The sequence below is a fragment of the Gymnogyps californianus genome, chromosome 5 (assembly GCF_018139145.2).
Source record: "Gymnogyps californianus isolate 813 chromosome 5, ASM1813914v2, whole genome shotgun sequence".
Lineage (NCBI taxonomy): Eukaryota > Metazoa > Chordata > Aves > Accipitriformes > Cathartidae > Gymnogyps > Gymnogyps californianus.
In genome coordinates, this window is record NC_059475.1 from 17,230,889 (window position 1) to 17,252,942 (window position 22,054).

At 35.7% G+C, this 22,054-nt stretch overlaps 1 protein-coding gene across 1 annotated transcript in view; it reads left to right on the forward strand.

Annotated features, from left to right (window-relative positions):
• Window positions 1-22,054, forward strand: part of CARS1 (cysteinyl-tRNA synthetase 1) — a 36,108-nt gene that overhangs the window by 9,955 nt on the left and 4,099 nt on the right. The window contains exons 4-21 of the mRNA XM_050897399.1: window positions 129-217; window positions 529-625; window positions 1,089-1,187; window positions 2,183-2,332; window positions 3,577-3,717; window positions 4,500-4,588; window positions 5,737-5,858; window positions 7,716-7,828; window positions 8,381-8,509; window positions 8,724-8,853; window positions 9,173-9,276; window positions 10,296-10,393; window positions 11,859-12,048; window positions 12,557-12,625; window positions 15,504-15,585; window positions 20,079-20,159; window positions 20,544-20,611; window positions 21,994-22,053. Of these exons, the coding sequence (XP_050753356.1) occupies window positions 129-217; window positions 529-625; window positions 1,089-1,187; window positions 2,183-2,332; window positions 3,577-3,717; window positions 4,500-4,588; window positions 5,737-5,858; window positions 7,716-7,828; window positions 8,381-8,509; window positions 8,724-8,853; window positions 9,173-9,276; window positions 10,296-10,393; window positions 11,859-12,048; window positions 12,557-12,625; window positions 15,504-15,585; window positions 20,079-20,159; window positions 20,544-20,611; window positions 21,994-22,053 (1,911 nt within the window). The remainder of the gene's footprint in view (window positions 1-128; window positions 218-528; window positions 626-1,088; window positions 1,188-2,182; window positions 2,333-3,576; window positions 3,718-4,499; window positions 4,589-5,736; window positions 5,859-7,715; window positions 7,829-8,380; window positions 8,510-8,723; window positions 8,854-9,172; window positions 9,277-10,295; window positions 10,394-11,858; window positions 12,049-12,556; window positions 12,626-15,503; window positions 15,586-20,078; window positions 20,160-20,543; window positions 20,612-21,993; window position 22,054) is intronic.

Sequence of the window (22,054 nt, forward strand, 5' to 3'; positions counted from 1 at the left end):
GGAATAACTATTCCTTTTTTTGTAATTATAATCCATGTTTTCACATTCTAATATCCAAATGTGGTATTACTGGCCTGAGATCATGTCTTCAATTTCTTCTGATCACTGTACCTTCCCTTTCAATTAAGGAAATATTTCAGCCTCAGAATGGAAAAAAAGTCTTGTGGTATTGCTGTGGTCCAACAGTTTATGATGCTTCTCACATGGGACATGCCAGGTACTGGAGTTCCTTATTTTGATATAGGTAATAACAGTACCTATTGGAAGCAAAAGATGAATAGAAAAAGGTGCTTTATTTAGATGAGTGTGTTACTAGAAAATAGTCTTTTTAGATTCAACGCTTGAGATTTAAGATTAAAAGCATGTTATAATATTATGTCATTGTGTGATTAAAAACTTAATAGTAGATGAGGGAAAATTAAAACTGCTGTAAAATGATTGACTCTGAGATTGAAGTAGTTTGTGCATAGAATAGAAATAGACTTGAGGTGTTCACTAAAAACACCCCTGTATCTTTTATGTTTTTAGGTCATATATCTCATTTGATATCCTGAGAAGAATCTTGAGGGATTATTTTAAATATGACATTTTCTATTGTATGAATATTACAGATATTGATGATAAGGTAAGGTCTTTTTAAATTGCAATCTAAAATACTGTACTTTCAGCATGGAAGTCACAGAGTCATATGTAATTGCCATTTGATAAGCCAAGCTAAATCTTACACTTATTAACTTAGACACACTTTGTGTACACGAAGTCATTGATTTTTCTCAGTTTTGTAGCATTCCTATGGTAGCAAAGCCTGTATTCTTGTATATAAATGAATGTTGTCATATATAATGAAGACTAAGCATTTTACAAAGATAACTTATTTTATTTGCCTGTTGTTGGGATACTAATTAACTCTGTTGAGGCAGCTGATTAACTATGTATGGTGTATTTAATTTGTATTATTGCATGTAATTTTTGTAGCTTGTTAAATTTATAGGGATTCTGAAATGCCTTTGGTATGTAATAGATTTTATTTGCACTTTGTATAACTATGTTTCACTTCAGAAAAATACTTTCATGTTTCTGCTTTGTAGATCATCAAGAGAGCAAGACAAAATTACCTTTTTGAACGGTATAGAGAGAACAAATCAGCACCAGATCAGCTACTTGAAGATGTTAAAACTGCCTCAGAGGTGGGCGTAGTGTTTAATCTTTGCTAGTGTCTTAGGTTCTTACTCAATAATGTAACAAAGCATCTAAAAAATGCCTCTGACTTTGCTACCTCCTTAAACTTTCTGCTTGTTTCAGTTATTCTATTGAACTGGTACCACACAAACTAGAAATGCTATTGGAACTGCACATCACTTTGATTTTCCATTGTTTTAGAATTGACAAGAACTATCTGTGTAAAAGACATGCCTGATTTTTATGTCCATAGAAGTTGTTTATGAGTGCATGTATATTGTTGTTGGGGTATTGGGGAAAAAAGCTCAAAAAGCATTTGGATGTTTGTGTGTTAGAATTCAAACTTTAAAAATAACCCTTTAAAATAGTTTTTAAACAGTGGTATGTCCATAATCTTTTAAAGCTTGGGAGATTTCCCTTTTGTACCATTGATGGCCTTGGAAAGAGCAAAAAGTCTCCAAAGCTTTAGGGATTTAATAAATTGTGTATGCTGGACTGAAGGTGGGGGAAGGTGATTCTCTGGTCATTTTTAGAACTACAGATCACAAAGAGATTATCAGTCTAATGAATTGAATAGAGGCCTGTGAATAGGAGGCCTGGTAATTTTGCCCAACTATCATTGCCTTACATACTCTCTAAGCATAGCATTTAATCTCTCTGTATTTCGCATTAAAGCTTCTCCTTTTCAGATTTGTGATAATCAGCTGTGTAATTAAGGTGATCAACTGCATAGAAAATGAAAATTACTAAACAACAGTAATGATGATGTAGTAATTTATAGTCTTTCTGAAAAACTGAATTCGGATGTGAACTAAATTCTTTTGACTTCACCTTTATTTCTGATGAGGCGTATGTTTCAGTAGTTTGATATCAAAGCTTTTTATGTGGCATAATGTATTATTCATCACTAGCAAGGTACTATGTGGCTAAGATAATATATTGTGTATGGAACATGGTGCTACTGTAGTGCAAGTTGCTTTCTAAAATTTTTTTTTAATTGTAGCTCTTTTCAGTTAAATTAAATGAGACAACAGACCCAGATAAAAAGCAAATGTTGGAAAGAATTCAAAATGCAGTGAAGTCTGCTTTTGACCCTCTACAAGAAGCTGTGCAAGCAAAACTCCCTGCAGAAGAGATCAACAGATGTCATGAGGTCAGTTAGAGCTCTTTTTTAAATTATATTTGGCTTATAATTGTTAGGAGTTTTAAAAATAATATTTAGCTTCTAGTAATTCCCTGAAACATTATGGAAATTTGTATTTATAAAAAGAGGAAAGGTGGGCCTGAGGACTTTTTAGTACTTTGCATTGAATACAGGAAATTTGATCCTTGAATTCAACTATATAGTTTTTGGATGCTGTTTTTATCAAAGACTTTTTTTTTTCCTCCCACTGTGATAATTACTAAGTTATTTTTACCTTTCCAGTGAGGATCTTTCTCTTGCATATATTTAGACTTTCTCTTTGACTTTTTTGTCTTGATGAATTAGTTCCAGTATAGATTACTGAACATGCATTTATGACGTTCCAATACTGGTGGCAGTTTTCTACACAAGTGTTTCCATCTCTGATCAGAGAAGAAAATACATCCCAAAAAATTATGCTCAGGATAATTTTTATCCAAAGACCATTACATTTAGTGACAATAATCCTGTTGACTTTATTGGGCTTTGGTACTGTCCAGTAACCGAGTCAGTCAGTATAACTACTGTCTTTTAGTAATTGGTTTCCACTTTCATCTTTTCTTGCTTTCAGATTATTTGTGATAATTACTGTAGGAAGCGTAGGGTATGTGCTTCCTTCTTTAGAAGACTCTCTCTCTAAATTACCTTTTAAAAAAAAGTCCAGGTATTCTATTATCAGGTACCTTTATAAAAGTGTATACGGACCTAACAGAATTTTAAAAACAACTAAAATCTAAGCAATCATACCTTCTGGGCTATATCCTATTGTAAAAAAAAGTCATCTTTTAATATAAGACTGAAGTGTATCCTTGCTGATGTTCAAATTACTCTTTCAAACACTTTTTAGCCATGTGCACAGTAAGGCTTCTGTTAGGATTATCCAGTAGTAATGTGGGGAACAGATGCTGTGATAGAACTGCAGGTCCCATCCGGTGTTTACAGCATAAATTCCACATGCCTATTTAAGTGATTGATATCAAAATAGATATCACTTATCAATTATCTTCCTTCCTATGTTTGTTTCATCCATATTTATGAAGGGCAATATGATAAAAATCTGGTAGAAGCATGGATTACTCTGTATTCATAGCCAAGTGTCTTTTTTCTTAAGCAAACCTCTCTGTTCAGAATAAAATCTTTCTTTTAAGTTTAAAGTTTAGAGTTTGAACAGGGCAAGTCTTTGATCAGTTGCACTTACAATTATTGTTTTATAGATACTGTTGGAAGAAGCCAAAGATTTGCTGTCTGACTGGTTGGACACAAAATTTGGCAGTCAGGTGACTGACAATTCCATATTCTCAAAGCTTCCCAAATTCTGGGAAGGGGAATTTCATAAAGATATGGAAGCGCTCAATGTAAGTAAACAAACTGTTTTCTGTTCTAGAAGTGTATGTGCCTTGCCATATAATACCCAGAATACAATTTAGCTCCTTAATAGCTTTCAAAAACCTCATATTTCAACCTTATTGATAAAGTGTTTCCTTTAATGTGAATAGGTAGCTGTTAAATTAGCACCTGTTCTGTTTCCATCCCAACAATCTTAAATCCAGAGCATGTTACCAGAGCCAGTTAACTGGTGATCAAGTTTGACATGTGCACTGCATCCCTTCCGCTTGGTGTAACATGGGCTTATAATCATAAACTGATCCAGAAGTTTGAGATAAGAGTCTGTTAGCTGCACAATAGAGCCCTGCCAACCTCAGCATTTAGACTGACTACTTATCAGTCTTCAGCCACTAAGAAATTATGTGATGATAACAATCAGGGACAGATTTGTCTGTTACAGATGAAATGCTGTGTCATATGCAATGGTTCAGATCAGTGAAGGTTTATTTATTTACCTGCAAATCAGAGGGACTTATTGCCTGTTCTGTCAGAAGTGCAGTAAGTGGAAGAGCTGACATCTCCTGCGGTGGTTTGTTGTTAACGTCACCTTAAAGGCTGAGGAAAAAATGGCCACAGCACATTGTTTCAGAGCAGAAAGCTTGAAATAGGAGTCTTAGATTCTATTGTCACTTGCTTTTGAGCCAATTTTTATCCAATGTATAATATATATATATTTAGTGCATATTTGCATATGTATAAATATTTACACATATATATATAAAAAATATAAAATTCTACTTTTTATCTATAGGTTTTACCTCCAGATGTTTTAACACGGGTTAGTGAATATGTGCCAGAAATTGTGGATTTTGTGAAAAAGATTGTGGATAATGGTTATGGGTAAGTTTGCTACTGGATGCTTTTGTTGTGTGCTTATACTTTATCAGAGCTAGAATGATTGCTTTCCACACTTAACTGTGAACTGTTTTCTCTGTTTTCGTATGCAATAGTAGTCTTTTCTAGAAGTAGTGTTTAATCAAATAAAGAAACTTCAGGTTCCTTTGCAAAAGACCTGTTATTTCTCACCTGAGGAAAATGTGCTATTCTATACTTCTTATGATGTCTTACAAACAGAGAAGTTAGATTATTAAATTTATAGGGTGAAGTCCTTGTTCATTAAAATAAATAGTCAAAGTCCCATTCACTTGAACAATGTTTGACTCCTAGCCTTCAGCAAGGGGTTTCAAAATGGATGTCTGAGTAGATGGCTAGAAATCAGTTGTAAATAACATAAGTTAAAAAAAAAAAGTAATCATGAACTGTTTTTCTGCCATTGTCTAATATTTGTGAAAATCAAGCTAATACTCTAGAAGTTCCTAAGTATCATGATAGATTCCTGTCTGAAATTTTTGAGTTCTCTTTCTGTTAATAGCCAAATTTTCGACATGAATGTATTTTTATTGGGAAAAAAGCAAACCTGTGGTTCAGACTGCCATAATTTCTCTTGCATGTTCTTCCTTTAAACCTACATTTTAAAATTTTCTTAAAAAAAATAAAAGGGAGGACAGTTCAAAATTGTTTGCACTGAATTATCAGCATTCCTGGTGGTCCTGAAACTTATCTTTGTGTCAGAGTTTTTATTATGGCTGTAGTGGGACAAAATTAGCAAAGTGAAGGAGGACAAAATGGACTGTGAAACAAACATGATTCATATTATATTCTTGCAAAATATTAGAAGGGACTGGAAGTATCGTAGATATTTCTTCTCTTGGGACTGTTATCTGACATCTCACCTCTTAAGAGTTTAACAAAATATGTTAGTTGTTTTCCCTTTCATCAATTTTATTATGACTTTCAATGATTTGTCTGAAGTCTTTATGGTAAGGCCTTAAAACTTAGGCTCACCTAAGTCATCTTTACAATACTGAGCAGTACCATACTGTATGTGGTTTCACTAGAGAACTTAAACTTAAGACAGTGATTTTTGGGATAAAATTCAGTTAAGTCTTGGTAGAAAGTTAGCTAAATAATGGTCTTTAACTTTTCAGGTATGTGTCCAATGGATCTGTATACTTTGATACTATGAAGTTTGATTCCAGTGAAAAACACTCCTATGCTAAGTTGGTTCCTGAAGCTGTAGGTGATCAAAAAGCTCTTCAAGAGGGTGAAGGTAAAAAGGGGAAATAACATTTGCTTAAGTTGCGGAAGAAACTGATGATGTGTTGATCTCTTCAACTGATTTCACTGACATCTGGATCAAAGTTATTGTCAGTTGAATGGTTTACCTGCTGCACTTCCTTTACCAATAGATTTCTCTTCCAAAGTTTTGTAGCTTGATCCAGCACTTTCCTGAAAGTTTTTAATTGGAAAATACCAAGAAACGTTATTCATTCTAGGATGTTTTTGGGTTGGGTTTTTGTGTTTGGGGATTTTTTTGGTCAGAATTGTGAATAGCTCAGTCATTTGACTATAGCCCAGTTATTTGGCTGTTCATCTGGTTCAAAGTAGGAGGAGCAAAGACTTGAAGCTGGGTCTTCCACACGCCAGGTGAAAGCTCTCCACATCAGGATGTGGTTATTTCATGACAAATATTTGGGTTGCTCTTTCATACTGAGAACTCTTTTTACTTTGTAAACCTTATTGTGTTGAACTAAATCCAAATACAGATATTTTTGACTCAAGCCATAGCAGAGGAGTAGCTTAAAATGCTCAATAAACCAGACTCGTTAGTTATCTGCTCCTAAGGTTGTACAGTTTTAGTAGCAAATCATCCACAACGTCTATCAGAAGGATATTAAAAGGTTTTCATACAACACTCATACTAGGTGAAATTAGGGCACTCATATTAGGTGAAACTAGCAATATCTGAGAGGTGCAGCTTAAAATGGATATGATTTTTTTTTTTCTTCTTAATTCAAACCTTTATAGCTGAAATCTTCTATGTGAAATAAAAGGTGCTAGCTTAAACCACCATCTTTGTGGTAACATGAATGTATCATTTCAACCATGTAACCAGTCACTTTTGTTGAATTGTTGTGTCCTTTTGCAAATAGGAACCGATCCTGAGTGATTAATGTAACTAACCAAGAGTATGCATATGTCAAGTTATTGCTTGTAAGCTTAGCTGCTTTGACTCATTTGTGATGATTGTCCTTACCCTGACAGATAATGTCATTTTGACTATTACAGGCAGCAGAAATGCTAAGCTTTGAAAGGTGCAATTAATGTAAATAAAAGCATAATACTTTTATATTTAAATTGCATAATGTTAGATATTCTAAACAATTGAGATTGCAGGTATCTCAATCTGTACATCAAAATTAATTGACAAGTTTAAACTTGACAATTTTGTCTTTAATCTGTCTTGGATTCTTATGCGGTGGTATTGTTAACCACTTTTAGTCTTGGACAGTACTGCAGAAATGGTAAATTCCCTGTGTTTTAAAGATGTTATAATGACAGTATCACCTAAATGATCATAAGGAGCTAACAGCAAATAATGCATAACACATCTGTGACGGTAACAAAACAGTAAACATAGCTATTGAACAACTACCAGCCGTTCTGTGCAGCAACTGAGATTAGGGGTGGAAGAAATATGCTATGATCATGTTGTGTGTGCAGATCAAGACAATCCTAGTCTTAATTTGGATCCTTCTAATTTTGGAATGAATTGATTCTGCAGTCTTACTTGTCTATGAGTATAGGGGTTTTTGTTTCTACATCTCTTTTTCTGTAACTGCAATATTGGAATTGTGCCTGCAGAGAGAATGTAGATGAATCTCCTGTCAAAACTTAGAAAGCAGTGCAGCTGATACTTGTTGTCAGATTTCCTGTCAACCAAACATTAATCAAAACCCCAAAGGATTATCAAGGTTGATTATGAGGAATTTTGAGGGCTGAGTGTTTTTTTCTTTTTTATTTATTTATTTTTTAAATTGACTTGATGTGAGGTACAGCAAGGCCAAAAATCAATACTGCTGGTGTTTAAATCAAATGTATATATTTACATTTTCTCATCTGAAAGGTGACCTGAGCATCTCAGCTGATCGCTTAAGTGAGAAGCATTCTCCAAATGATTTTGCTTTGTGGAAATCCTCCAAGCCAGGAGAGCCCTCATGGGACTCTCCATGGGGAAAGGTAAGGACATTATAATCAGAATTTAGATCTTCTACACCTTATTAAATAGCATGTTACACAAATACTTTGCCTCACCTCATATTAATAATGTATAGATTATGGGAATCTTGTATTCAATCGTAGATTCTGTGGGTATGTTCATTTAGTAATTTAGAATGTGTATCAATCTGTGTGATACTTTTTAAACAGAAGTCTGTGTGCAGGCTCACAATGGCTGTTACTGGTCGTTTGTCCTCTATTTATCTACAGGCTTTATCTGCAGTAATTTCTATATCCTTTTTTTTCCTTGTAATCAAAAATATTAATGTAATTTTAAAAAGAATAATAAGCAGGATAATCAAAGCATCACAGATGTATGTGCCATGTGTGATCCTTAAATCTAACAGTATACTTTTATGAAGCTGAGACTGAGAATCTTTCTTGGTAACACTGTATCTCATTTCCTCAGGTGTGTAACTGCGTAGGGGCAGACCAATGAGGGAATGATATATAGGCAGGAGAGGAAGACAATTAACTAGTAGCCAAGTCTTTTAGTAGTCTTTTTCTTAACAGGGTCGTCCAGGTTGGCACATTGAATGTTCTGCGATGGCTGGATGCCTTCTAGGAGAGTCGATGGATATTCATGGAGGAGGGTTTGATCTCCGATTTCCCCACCATGACAATGAACTGGCACAGTCTGAGGTGAATGAACTGGCCTTCAGTTTCTGCAGTGAAAAAGCAACATGCTTTGCTTTGACTGCAACTTACACAAATCCATCAATTAATTTTTAAAACGTTATGTGTGTTTTGTTTAAGCATAACTTTTTGTTCTCAGGATTTTATTCTTAAATTGTCCTACTTCATGGTATGTATGTAAACAGTGTTGAGTCTTTGGGGTTTTTTGTTTTTGCTGCAGGCATACTTTGAAAATGATCACTGGGTTCGGTATTTTCTGCATACTGGCCACTTAACAATTGCTGGCTGTAAAATGTCCAAATCTTTGAAGAATTTCATTACCATAAAAGATGCACTGAAGAAACATACAGGTAAAAATTACTTTGGAATTTGAATGCTTTTGATGTACTTTGAGTGGTGACTGTGGTAATTTTGTTATTCAGGCACATAATGGAGTTTCCAAAAATGGCTAACTTCAGGCGTCTGTCTTCACTAACTTTACAACAGCTTCCTTGTTCTTCTGTTCCTTGTCAGTATTATCTGTGTGGATAATAGTGTTCTTGCTTTTTTGGTAGATGTATTGACAGCAAGAATATTAAAAATTATGTTCTTAGCCACTGCAGTATTGGAGGCCAAAGAAATGCTTTAGATTATGATTATTTTCCTTGTTTATTTTGAAACTCCTAATAGCACGACAGTTACGGTTGGCTTTCCTCATGCACTCTTGGAAGGATACACTGGATTATTCAAATAATACCATGGAGTCAGCTATTCAGTATGAGAAGTTTATGAATGTAAGTAAGCTTTCTGTCCCTCCTCCAGCTCTCTAAGCTTTGTGTTGTCATAAGTGTTTCAAGGAATAGAACCCAAGGATATATAGGCCATATCCACAGACTGAATTTGCCTTCTGAATTCATCGGGTGGGATGTCACAGTATTTATTTAACTACCATTGAACATTCAAGTCATGTAAATTCCACAGATAGCTATGTTTTCTCTGCAGCTGGGTACTTTCTCCAAGTTTTGACATCTCTGAGCAGCTTGGCACTTAAACGCACAAGATTAGTTTCTCAGTTCAGCTTGCTTATAGGACTCAGTCCAACAGACACTCTCATAACATGTCTACCAGATCAGACTTTACACAAATATAGCCAAAGGGGAAGATGGAGTATCATTCATACCTTGTCTCCTGACCACATACATCGAGCAGTTGCCTCTATGCCTTGCGGGCATATGTGGGGGGCAGGCACAGCTCCTTTCCCTGCTTAGTTTGGAGCTGTGATTTAAACCCACATTTCCCACAAGGAGGCTGTACAGCATTTTGAGATTGTTGATCATGGTCTCTCCAGCTGAAGCTGTTCTGCTTTTTATGTAAAATGTTTGATTTGGGCCACAGAAAAGTGAAAATTACTTTTCACCAAGCTGGATGCCCACATAAAATAGGCCATCGCTAGAAAGCCACTTTTATTCTTCAGCTTCCATTGCTAGCAACACACTTAAAAATATACCATAAGAACTCTTGCCTAAACTTTTTTAAAATGGTATTGTATTTGAACAACTTGGTGTTAGAGTATCGTAGTGTATCATGCAGTGGCAGAGCCAAGAGATAGAACTGAATTACAGTCCAACTGTGATTTACAGAGTTATGCAAAATGTGTGGGATTCCTTGTTTTGACAGACATTCAGTAGATCCTGGATGAAACAGTGTTGAAACCATAAACTTTAGGAGGCTAATTAAGAAATAATGCCTTTTTGTAGTAAATATTGGTTGTCTCTAATTTAAACTGATTTTTAGCTATATTCGTCTTTTATAGGAGTTCTTTTTAAATGTGAAGGATATTCTTCGAGCTCCCACTGATGTGACAGGCCAGTTTCAGAAATGGGAAAATCAGGAAGCAGAGCTGAACAAAAAGTGAGTGGAGCATTCCTACTTCTCTGAATAGCCATTGTGTAGCTACATGTTTAATTTTTTTTTCCTTGCAAAATGACTTACTATGTATATAGTGATATTTATAAGTCTGTAGCATTTTCACTGAGTACCCCAACTCTATACCAGCTAGTGAATTTAATCTTGCAACAGCTTTATGAAGTATAGATGAAATTGTTAGTTTCCCTTTCGTTTATGTTAAGTACACTGGCATGCCTCATCGCCTTGTTTGTGAAGGGAAAGAGAACATTTTTGTTAGATAGCTGTCATTTTCTTCACTACTTGAAATGCTGTCCTTCTATCTGAGAAGTGACCAATAATTCACAGTGGTTACAACTGGAAAAATAGTATTTTACACATTTCAAAGTGCAGTGAGCAAACTGAGACAAACAGAAGTTAAATGATCTGACTAAAAGCACAAAAGATCAGTGCCAATATTTGAAAATGTGTTATTGAGAGAGACAGTGATATCAATATTGCAGTCTTTCACTTTTATAACAAAACTATCATTATTGTTTGTAATACGAACAGCTTCCAATTATATTATGTGTGAAATTTAAAATAGAAGCATCTTATGTTGCAGTACTAAAATTTTTCCTAGTTCAGTTCATTGTTGTGGACAGAGATGTTGACTATTGAAGGACCAAGTGCAGATGCTTCTGTTTAGTGATGTCCTCTGAAAATTTCATCTTCAACTTGAGGTTGGTAGAGATAACTCCTTTTTTTTTAAAAAAGGGGGAAGATAGGAAGTAATAGGTCAAAAGGAAGGGACAAAGAAGTGGGAGGAACGGAAGATATGCTTCATGGATATTTGTTTTTTGTCTCCTTTCTCTACCACTTCTCATTCTCTTTTCTCTGGAAAAAGTATGTTGTTTGAAACAGTAGTACCCCTTGTGTGATGAAATGGTACTTAATATACTGTATTACTTACACCTATTCATGAACATTACAAAGGTTTGCATAAATTTATTCCTTGTATCTTCTTGTAACAGCTTTGTAACACTTCACTTTGTGGTAAGTTAACTTCCAAATTGGTGCTCCTCGCTGGAAAGATACTAAACAGAGTACTTGGCTGGTACATAGGGATAGGAGAGCAATACTGTAAAAAAAAAAAAAAAAAAAAAAGGGTACAAGAAGGTACTAAATAAGCAATTTATACTGCTTTAAAAAACTAGTATGAAAAGGTCAGTTGCTGAAAAATGGTTTGATGTAATTTGTTTGGATAGTTATTGCCAATTAGATTATCCTGCCTACCTTTGTCCATAGCAGCAAAACAGCAGCATCGTGGTAATGCCTTTTCCTCACTCATCTGTTTTTCCTTCAAATATAAACTATGACCAACAAAAGATTATCTCACTTTTAGGTCCCCTTACTCTTCTAACAGAGATTCTTCAGAGTAGGTTGCAGATACTTTTGACATCAATAGTAAAAAAAATTTTTTTCTTCTTAGTTTTTACGACAAGAAGGCAGCAATTCATGAAGCACTGTGTGACAATATTGACACTCGCTCTGTCTTAGAAGAAATGCGTTCGTTAGTCAGTCAGAGTAACTCCTATATTGCTGCAAAGAAATCTTCCAGACAAATGCCAAACAGACTTCTTTTAGAAAACATCAGTTCCTATCTCACTCAAATGCTAAAGGTATGTAATAGCAAGTAGTAACGTTGCTATTGCACTGTGCAATTATAACTTGTATTTTTCAGGTATGTAGGGATCTGTACAGCCTTTGTTTAAATCTTGTAGGAAACTAGAGATCTTCCACACACACCCCAACCAAAACAACCCCAAATTGCAATGTGTGCTGCAGCAGGAACAATTTGGAGTCCTTTATGTTACATTATAATTTCAGCTAATGTTTTGTTGAATAGTGGAGAGCCCCTAATACGTGCAAGGAAAATTAGATAGTAGAAAAAATATGAAGTCAGAATGTCAAATCTGACAGCTTTAAAGCTAAATCTGAAAGCCAATGCTTAGTATGCTGTACCAATTAAAAACCAAAACATCTTCTATTAGAGCAGTGAATTGTGGGTTAAATGAGATCTAGGTGGCTTCAAAACCCTAGTACATGTGATTTTGCTTAGTTTTCACATACCTGTGACTTCATGTATACAATCTTTCCTTTTTTTCTTTTTTTTTTTCCCTTGACCAGATTTTTGGTGCCATAGAAAGTGATGACGCAATTGGTTTTCCTGTTGGAGGGAACAGTCAAAACATAAATGTAAGTGAAGGACAAAGTACACTATACAAAATTACTCTATGTCCTTTGAAAGCTTAGGTTAGATAAAGTGATTACATTACTGATATGTAGCTGAATTACATTATTTCCGCTTTTAACATTTGAATCTGAAGTAGTTAATTGGCTTAGGAAGCAGGATTTTTCTTTTATGAGTGTTGGGGTTTTTTATATGTTTGTTTGACTTAATGACAGACAAATTGTATAGCAACCAGAAAAAGAATTATCTTGTCTTCTGAATGATGAGTCTGTTTAAGAAACCACATGTTAACTGCAGACAGCACATGTTACAGTCTAAAGAGTCATTACAAGTATTTGTATTTTAAGTAGTTTCAAAAATATAATTATACTGATTAAACTTCCTTGTGGTACACCAAAAACCAGCCTGGAGGCAGCTGGAGTTTTATCCGCATTTCAATCTCTTTTTCTGATCTCATTTGTAGCCACAGTTTTTATCTGGCTTTTGAAGGCTGTTTTGCTCTGGTCACCCAGCAGTTGCACTGTGATGCAGAATTTTTCTGGAAATACTTGGGAGATACCTGATGACAGTGCTAATGGACCCTGTAATAACAGTAATGTTTCATGGTGCAGGCAGGAGAAATAACTCCATGTGAAAGCCATCAACTTTGCTCTCTTTGTTCATGCAAAAAATTTGACATGGACAAATCAGTGCTGTTTTTCAAGTATTTTTCTGCATTCAAAGGTGTGACCATATGGTTTTTTGTTCCTCCTTAGAAGGAATAATTAAAACATTTGTGGTGTAACAAAAAAGCTAAACTTCTTATTCATCAAAGGAAGAGGAAAGCTTACTTGTGGTTGAAGAATGGGAATGAACACTCATCTGATAATTGTCCCTACAAATACTTACATTACTGTGCTGTGGAAATCTCCAGTAATGATACAACAAGGATAATAAGGAAGATGCTCAGTATTACATACCAAAACCCATCAATAGTGAATTTTAATTTAGCTCAGAATTATTTTGAATTTCAGAAAAAAGGCAGCACCTTAACACTTACCTTTTTAGTGAAAATGAAAATTAAATTCTTTTTTAGCACTTCATTCAGGCAGTGTTTACAACAGATATGCTTTATGGAAGGATTGGAAATAGCTTGGAACAAGAAGCTAAGCCCTTTCACTCCTTTAAAGTAACGTTGCCAACGGTAGTAGAGTCAGAAGAATCTTGTGCAGAAAGAATCCTGTGCTAACACCTGTTAGCACAGTTGTCAGAAGAATCTTGTGCTAACATCTGCTACAAGAAACTTCTGTTTTTATCACCTAGGACATTACTGGTTTTAAGCATTATAATATAAAGATGCATAATATCACAAATGTTTTGGCTGTTTCATTAAATATTATACCCTCTTTCAATCTTCCATGCAGATACTTATTTTTCTTAGCAAAAATTACTAGATGAACATTCAAGGTTGGAAAACTTCCCATTAATTACAGAAGGCTGTGGATCAGGCCTGTTGTTTCTTTGTCTAAATTGGAGATGAAGGAACCAATAGAGTCATTATCTCCAAAAAAGGCATAATCCTCTTCAAAAGCTCTGAAAGAACAACTAGCTTAATTACTGTGGTTCAGTAATTTACTCGAAAGGAGATAGAAGAGATTTGAAGTCAGAAAACCTCAGGTTCCATAGTCTCATTTTCTAAATGAATTAAGCGTTGCTGTCAAGTTAGTTATTCTGGAAATAAAAATCTTTAATCTTTAAATGACTGATAAAGTAGTGACAGCGCATGCTTTCCTGACATCACTTCATTTGCATGTTGAGCTAGTTTCAGTGTAGAGGGAGTAGTGGAGATGTGACTGTTGCTCACTTTCCAGAGTCTGGTCCTTCTGCCAAACTTGTCAGCAATAGTTCCAGTTGTGAAGCTGATTGCATAGTATTCACATTTATGAAAAGTTTTAATGGAGCCTCTCAGCTCATTTCATATGGGCACTTTTAGAGCATAACAGACTATCTTGTCTGTTAATTGTATAGAAATTTGTCATGGAGATTTAACAGATGGGAAAGACAAGTGGAAACTGTAGGGGAAACAAAAGTGTGCATTTTTTTCTCTCTCTCCCCCACCCTCCAAAGTAATGAAACTTTTAATTGAAGCAGTCCCCTGCGTGCCTGGCTTCTCCTCTTGGGATTCCTAAGAAGTGTTGGCAGACAGCACTGATCTGTAGTTGTTTTTGTAATTGTTCACTGCTGTTCACTAACTGCTTGCTGTTGCTATTCATTACCATTGAGAGCAGGATTCTCAGGACTTTTTCTTTGAGCTTTCACGACCAGCGTTTACTTACACCTGAAATAATTCAACAGTAATCTCTCCCCACTTTTTGTGGGGGAGGGAGTCGTGTGAGGAGTACAGACAACTGCACTGTATTGGAAATAAATACAATTAGCGTAAGCTAACATCTGAGGAACAGATCTATGCTCCAATGAAAATAAGTCCTAACATCAGTTTCACCTGGTATTATGTCTGACAAGCAGTTGGACCTAAGAAAGACAACACAGAACATGAAGGGGCAAATTTGTCTGGGTGCTGTTTTTATCCCTGTACTGCATTATAGTTAGCTGGACTGTAGCATAACCCTGTGGGACTGATGTACCTGTAACTGAAAGGAGATGAAAAAGGAATGGGGAGAGGCAGAACTTCACAAGTTGATTTTATCTGCACAAAAGGAAAATTGACAGCTAATGCAAATTATCATCTATCCTTTGACATCAATAGAGCAATGACAATTTTTACTGATACAGATCTGCCCTGAGGGTCAAGTTCCATCCAACAGTACATAAATATGAAGGGGGTAAGGACATGTTTTATATCTAAATGATGATTAGCTAACTGTAGAAGTAATTACCTTGCAGATTGAATCTACAGTGATGCCATACCTACAAGTTCTTTCTGAGTTCAGAGAAGGAGTGCGACAAATTGCCAGAGAGAAGAAAGGTAAGAGTTCACTTTTTCCTGTATTGTTGCACATGAGACTCAGAGGTCATAGGAATCAAACTGGGGGGATGAGCCAGCTGATACAGTCTCTCTTTGCTTAGAGAATAAAAGTAAGGCATCTTTAAATCAGAGCTGGTTTGAATATCTGCATCTTTGCTACCTGTCTTTTTAATTTGGGAATCTTTTACAGGCTGCTAAACTCATTTTCTTTTAATTTCCTAAAGAATCTAAAAGTTCTGGAATGACAGGACTAGCTGTTGTTTCTCTAGATTAGGGCACTCCCTGCTTTCTAGGTATGAAAGTACCCATGATCTCTTCCCCCAGGGAGCTTGCGTTCTCTTAAAAAGTGTAGATTGCTACACAATGATACTGTCTGTGTTTAAATAGCCTGAGATGTTCGTTCTTATTTGTTAGCATAGTTGGAATTGTAGCTCCCCTGATGGTAATTGAGTGCTCTCTTTGGAGAATTCATCTGGGAGTTTGATAGAAGTTGTTTTGGGTGCTTTTTTTTCCCCCTGTGAAAAGCTTTGATCATGCTGTGTGTGTTGGCAGCAGAACTATACAGTGTTAAAGAGGTTGCTCCATTAAGTCCTCTTTGATTTTACTGGTTGATTAGTTCCTAATGGAGCTCTTACTATTTTCTGCTGTTCCCTGTGGAATTTTACATGTCTTCAATATGTATTTGATTGTTGTTTTCTTAAAACTTTAGTACACTGAGATTTGTACTTGAAGGCAAAATAGGGCATTTTTTATATATAAAACATATATAAATAACCCGTATATCATACAGAAATAAAAAATTACTTGTAGTGTATAACCTATTCAGCTGGCAAAGAATCTGAACCCTAGTTCTGCTACTGTTTTGAGTTCTTCTAAGGCTAATAAGTTTACCTTAAAAGCACAAAACTGTATTTGTTAATGTGACTACTCAGCTATTACTGTGAAACTCCTATAGGCCTAATTGATGCTGAGAAATAGGCTTATTAGTTCCAACATGAAATGTTTTCTGTAATTTGAATTAATTCAAGAAGTTTGTGTGTATATCCTCAGCCAAAAATGTGACCTTTGGTCTTTCAGTATTTAAAGTAAATACTCATTTTATATGAGGCTTTTTTTCCCTTGCTTTCTGATGGTTGAGCTAAACTGATCCTCACTCTTAACAGTGGTAAGGTTTAAATATCATGGGGCTTCTTGTAGATGATTTTTAGAATGTACTTAGCGCTAGACTGCTTACCAGTACTTGAGTTTCTTACTTGGAAGGTATTGATTTTTTGCCTGAAATAAATTTGGCAGTAAGAATAAAGCTGGATCTAGTTGCTGTTTGGTTGGGGTACAGAGCACTGCTGTTTGACTAGGGAGGCACCTTTCATTAAACTATTCGATATATGGAAGCTGAGTGGTTGGCAGGACCTGCGCTGACATGCTACTGATTTGTTTCCCTGTACCCATTAAATTCTTGCTTGCAGGAAGTGTTAAATTACTGTAAAAGTTGTTCTGATTAATGGCTGGGGATATTGCCGCTACATGGTTATAAGTGAAAGGGAGTTTCCCCATCATAGCCTGATGCTGGCAGGATGGTGTTAAATATTAACTAACATGATTTGTATTGCTTTAAGTATTCTTAGAGGTTAAATTAAAAGTATGCTGCTTCTGTAAAACCTGCAGAGTAATACAAATGTCCCCATCCATATACATAAAACTTTAAAAAATGTATCTATATTTACAAAACATTTCACAGAATAGCCATTTGTAAAACTATGGTTTTTGGTAAGAATCAAAATGTATATACTCTACAAAAATTTTACCATCGTCCAGAATGGCTAACATTCAAACATATTAGTAAAATAAATTCTCTATTTTATAAGCTTATTAGTATTCACACTGGAGACCTGCACTGATCATTTGCAGTTGAGTCTTGACTTAATTTGTGAACATATTTAGCAATGATGGTAAATAGAAAAAGGAAAACACTGTGCTAGCTGTACAAGGGAAAGAAATGCAGAAAACCTCTGCAAAAGACATTAATGATTGGTTGGTCAGAGCATCTCTATATTTTGCGCATCCTGATGTTTTACTTGAGTACTTGACCAGCTGCAAAGACCTCGTATAGCTGTCTCTGCAAGGATGCACAGTGGAGCAGATCTGTGCTCTAGTGCAGCCCCCGATGCTTGGGAAGAATTCTCATTAGCAACAAATTGTTATTCAGATGTTCAAACAGGAGCAAGTCTCTTCAGTTGTTGGTTACTTACCTCAGGACATCTGCTTAAATTGACTACCCTGTGGTAAAAGTGTCCGTGACTGAACTCTGCCTGCATCTTCATTTCCTGCCATGGGTGCTGGTGCCATGTGGTATCTTGCTCTAAGCTGCTTCTAGGACACAGTGGGAAACCCTCTGCCCTCTTCCTAATATATCATGAGTTGCCTGCTCTTGTCTTTTGCTGCCAGTCTTAACATCCAGCATTCTCAAGATGCTTTTTAAGCTCCTCCTTTTCCTCCCCATCACAGTGTTCCCATTCACAACAGCACAACATCTGTTTCACATCCAAGACTCTTTGGCTTGAAATTCACAGAAAATGTGAAAAGAGGTCTGGGAAATAGTCACAGGCTCAAGGAGTGCCTAGCTGCCAGGGTGTTCATGGGCGCTGGTGGTAAGGCACTATCCCACTGGTTTCCTGGTCATTGTCCTCAGTGAGGATAATAGCTTATGTCTTGGGGCAGCCCATACACAACCCCCTACCCAATCCCTAAACATCTTTGCTCTGGAGGTACCACATGCAAAGAAGAGGCACATTTCAGCCCTAAGAAGCACGGTGCAAACTCCTCTGGATGACAGAAGATTGCTCACAGGATGTGTCCTTTCATAAATAATACATGTTTCGTTATGCATTTCTCCTTATTCTCTACCTTGATGGATTTCTTCTTCTTAAACTTTCAATTATTCATTATTTCAGATATGTAAATATTTATAACTGAGCAGACACTGTTTTATTGAATAAGCAGTAGGTGTATCTGATACATTCTTGATACGATATGTATAATTCCTTTGCCTAGGTTAGAGTCAACACCTTTTAATGTTAACAGCCAATGAGGTAATTTTATCCTTTGTTTATCTTAACGGCTTATTTAGAGTTGCATCAAACATGAATGTGGTTCACTGTGTATAACTGCTCTGGATCAAGAAAAATAACGACTTAGTTCATGGCAGACAAAAGAGCTTCTATAAACTGCAATGCTTGCCTATACAAAGGGAGAGTTGCAGAACGCTACCATGCAATGAAATAGAGTGGCTGTTCCTTTTTATGGTATTAGGATACTGAGTGCTCTGTTCACTGTTCAGCTCTCTGAGGCTCTGAGAATTATGGAAGAGATGAAGGCTCAGGGATGGTACTTGTATCTACTGGTATGGGCAGTGTTTAGTACAGTGTCTGGATGGTAGCTTCTACTGCCAGAATTATTACCTTTGAGACCCCTATTACTACTTAGGTTTAACCAGCTGAGAGTTGCTGAAAGGGAGAACACTTGTTTATTACAAGGACATGGTATCATCTAACCCAAGTATCTATCTTGTCACACTTGGTAAGCGTTTCCTCCTAAATACAAGACTGTCTATAAAAAATGCCACTGAATTAAGTTCACAACAGCAACATACTGGGTCTTCTTGATGCATTTAGTTCCTTTTAACTGTTCTGCTGCTTCTCGGCTGATACAATTTCTCATTGAAGTAAATATCTTGCATGAAGATTTATTTTCCTCTTAAGACCTGATAGCATCTATTTCAGCTAAATCCTGGGTTCTTAACCATTTGCTGTCATCAAAGGCTCTTTGATAAGTTTGCAAGAAAAAAACCCCAATGTTATTCATGATGTCCTGATCACCATCCAGAAAGCCAAATCAAAATTCTCTGTTCTGCTGCAACTAGCTTGCTTGAAAAAAACAGCTTGGTCAGACTAGGTGGTAAAGATAACTATCTGTGGAAACAGAGGATGTTTGGATTACAGTTGCTCTGACAAATGTGTGTGTAGTTATCAAACCAACAAAATCATAGTCCTTCAAAGGTACTGTTAGATGTAGCACAGGATATGTTAATTTGTGATTTTTCTAAAATAGGATTCTTAACCCTTCTTATTGGAAATCCTACAGCAACCATTAGGATCTTCCTGAGTCATATACCCTTCCACTATACCCTGGCAGAATTGTTGCATCATTTCTGAATTGCCTTGGATTTTCCTTCTGTTCCCCTTCAGGAACAATGAGGGTATCTTGGAAGAAATTTATGAATTTCAAGTCCCTGCAAAGAAACATGCAGCTTCTCTGTGTAGCTGAAAGAAGGCAAAACTTACTTAAAAGGTTTATCACTTTAAAACAAAAGACCTTTCTCTGGCCTGTGTGAGAGAGTGGCAATTTCTTAATTGCATTTAAATAACCATGTAGCAGGACAGAAGTATACTTTCACCAAATCCTACTTCCCTAAAAGTATTTGTCATGCTTTGTAGTAACTGAAGTGCTGCAGTTGAGTGATGCTCTTCGAGATGACATCCTCCCTGAACTTGGTGTTCGATTTGAAGATCATGAAGGTACCGAATTATGTCTTGCAACTTTGTAGGTAGCTGTTTTTATAATCTTACTATTTTCATAAGAAGTGGGAAGACAACCTGTCAAGACCAGTCTGGAATAATCCAACAAACTCAAGGACTACAAAGCTATAGTATATAATATTTCTGATGTATGAATATATATTATAGAACTGTATATTGGAATATATTTATATAATATTAAAATGTACATTGCAATCTTTTTGATCTTTTTGTATAGCACCTAATTTCTTAGTCACTTTTGAGTAGTTACTCAGTTGTATTTGCATTCAGCTTCCAAAGAGAAAACAATTATCATAAGGTAAATACATTTATCTTTGACTATTCAGGCATTGGAAACTCATTCATCTGTTTTTGCTTCTTTAGGACTTCCAACTGTGGTTAAATTAGTGGATAAGGACACGTTATTGAAAGAAAGAGAAGAAAAGAAAAAGGTTATTATTTTAAGCATTCTATATTTTTTAAATTTAAAGTAATGTGTAAGCTACGGATACTTTTACATTTCTTTGATAACTTGTAAGAAGAATCTTAACAGACTAGCAACGAAGAAAATAACATGAGAGAATTGATACTAAAATTTGAGTGTGTTCAGGAAAAGAATTTTTGAAACAGTAGCTTCTTGAAAATTTTGTATGGGACCTAATGAATACCGCTAAGGTTTTTTGTTTGTTTTTCAAGATCTTCATATAATTAAGGAATGTTGAGTATTGCATGCATACTGTCTTATCTCTCTGGAAGAACGATGCCAATGAGAAGCTAATTTGGACTTCTTTTGTCTGTACAAATGAAGTTGACATTTTCCATAGAACTAGACTGTATTTGTCTGATACGTGAGAACAAAATGCACTGGCTAAATCTTAATTAATGTAGTATGGATAAGTGAGATACTCAGGGTGTCGGGGCAAGAATTTACATGTTACTATATGAAGATTGTGAATTCTAATTCACATGCACAAGGTCTGTACAGAAACCCTCCTTTTGGCACTCCCTAGCATTAATATTTGACTTTGTCACATTTAAAAATAACACTTCATATGTCTGTCTTCAGTTTCAACAAATAATAAAATTCCATCATGACTGGCAATGTTTGGAAGACTTTTCAACATTTCTCCTTCCATGTAGATGTTTTTTAGAAAAGGGAGAAGTAAAATGTAGTTTCAGCCAATTCCAGATGTTTTCATCAAGAAGATATTTGAAGGCAGTTTGTATATAGCTGCTGCGTGGAACCTGCAGCTAGAGTACATTTTCCCTGGAAACAGTATTATGTTCAGTACTGGCAGAACCCTTGGAGAACTGATAGGTCCCTCCTAAGCAAGTGCTAGATGAGATTTTTTTTTTTTTTTTGAAGTTTTATAAGTTGGCTAAATTTGGATAGCTGTTTCCCTAGGAACATCAAGGGATACAACTGCTTCTTGAGAAACGGTAACGTCCTCACGGTTTGAGGCAAGAGCTTAAAATATCAGCGATATGGTCTTTTTTTAAAAGTCATTTGCAAAACATTTTTCCCCGTGAAATGGCAGGACCATTTCTTTTGCAAGCTTTGTAGGTATTCCTTTATATGTATACACTTTGCATGCAAAATGCATTCTGAACAGTTAAAACTGGTTTAGCTGTGAATAAAAGCAAATGAAATCAAAGTCATACAGTGGGAAGTATCAGACAATCCTAATTATAAGGCATGGTGTTTTTGCTGCAGGTCATGCTGCCAGTTCTGTCTGTAATTAGATATCCAGGGGAGCTAGCTGGCTCAGATTTCTAGAAAACAACCAAATGAAATAGTTAGTTACCTTTTACTCATTAACATTGCCTTTCATAGATTGAAGAAGAGAAAAAAAGGAAGAAAGAAGAAGCAGCCAGGAAAAAACAACAGCAGGAAG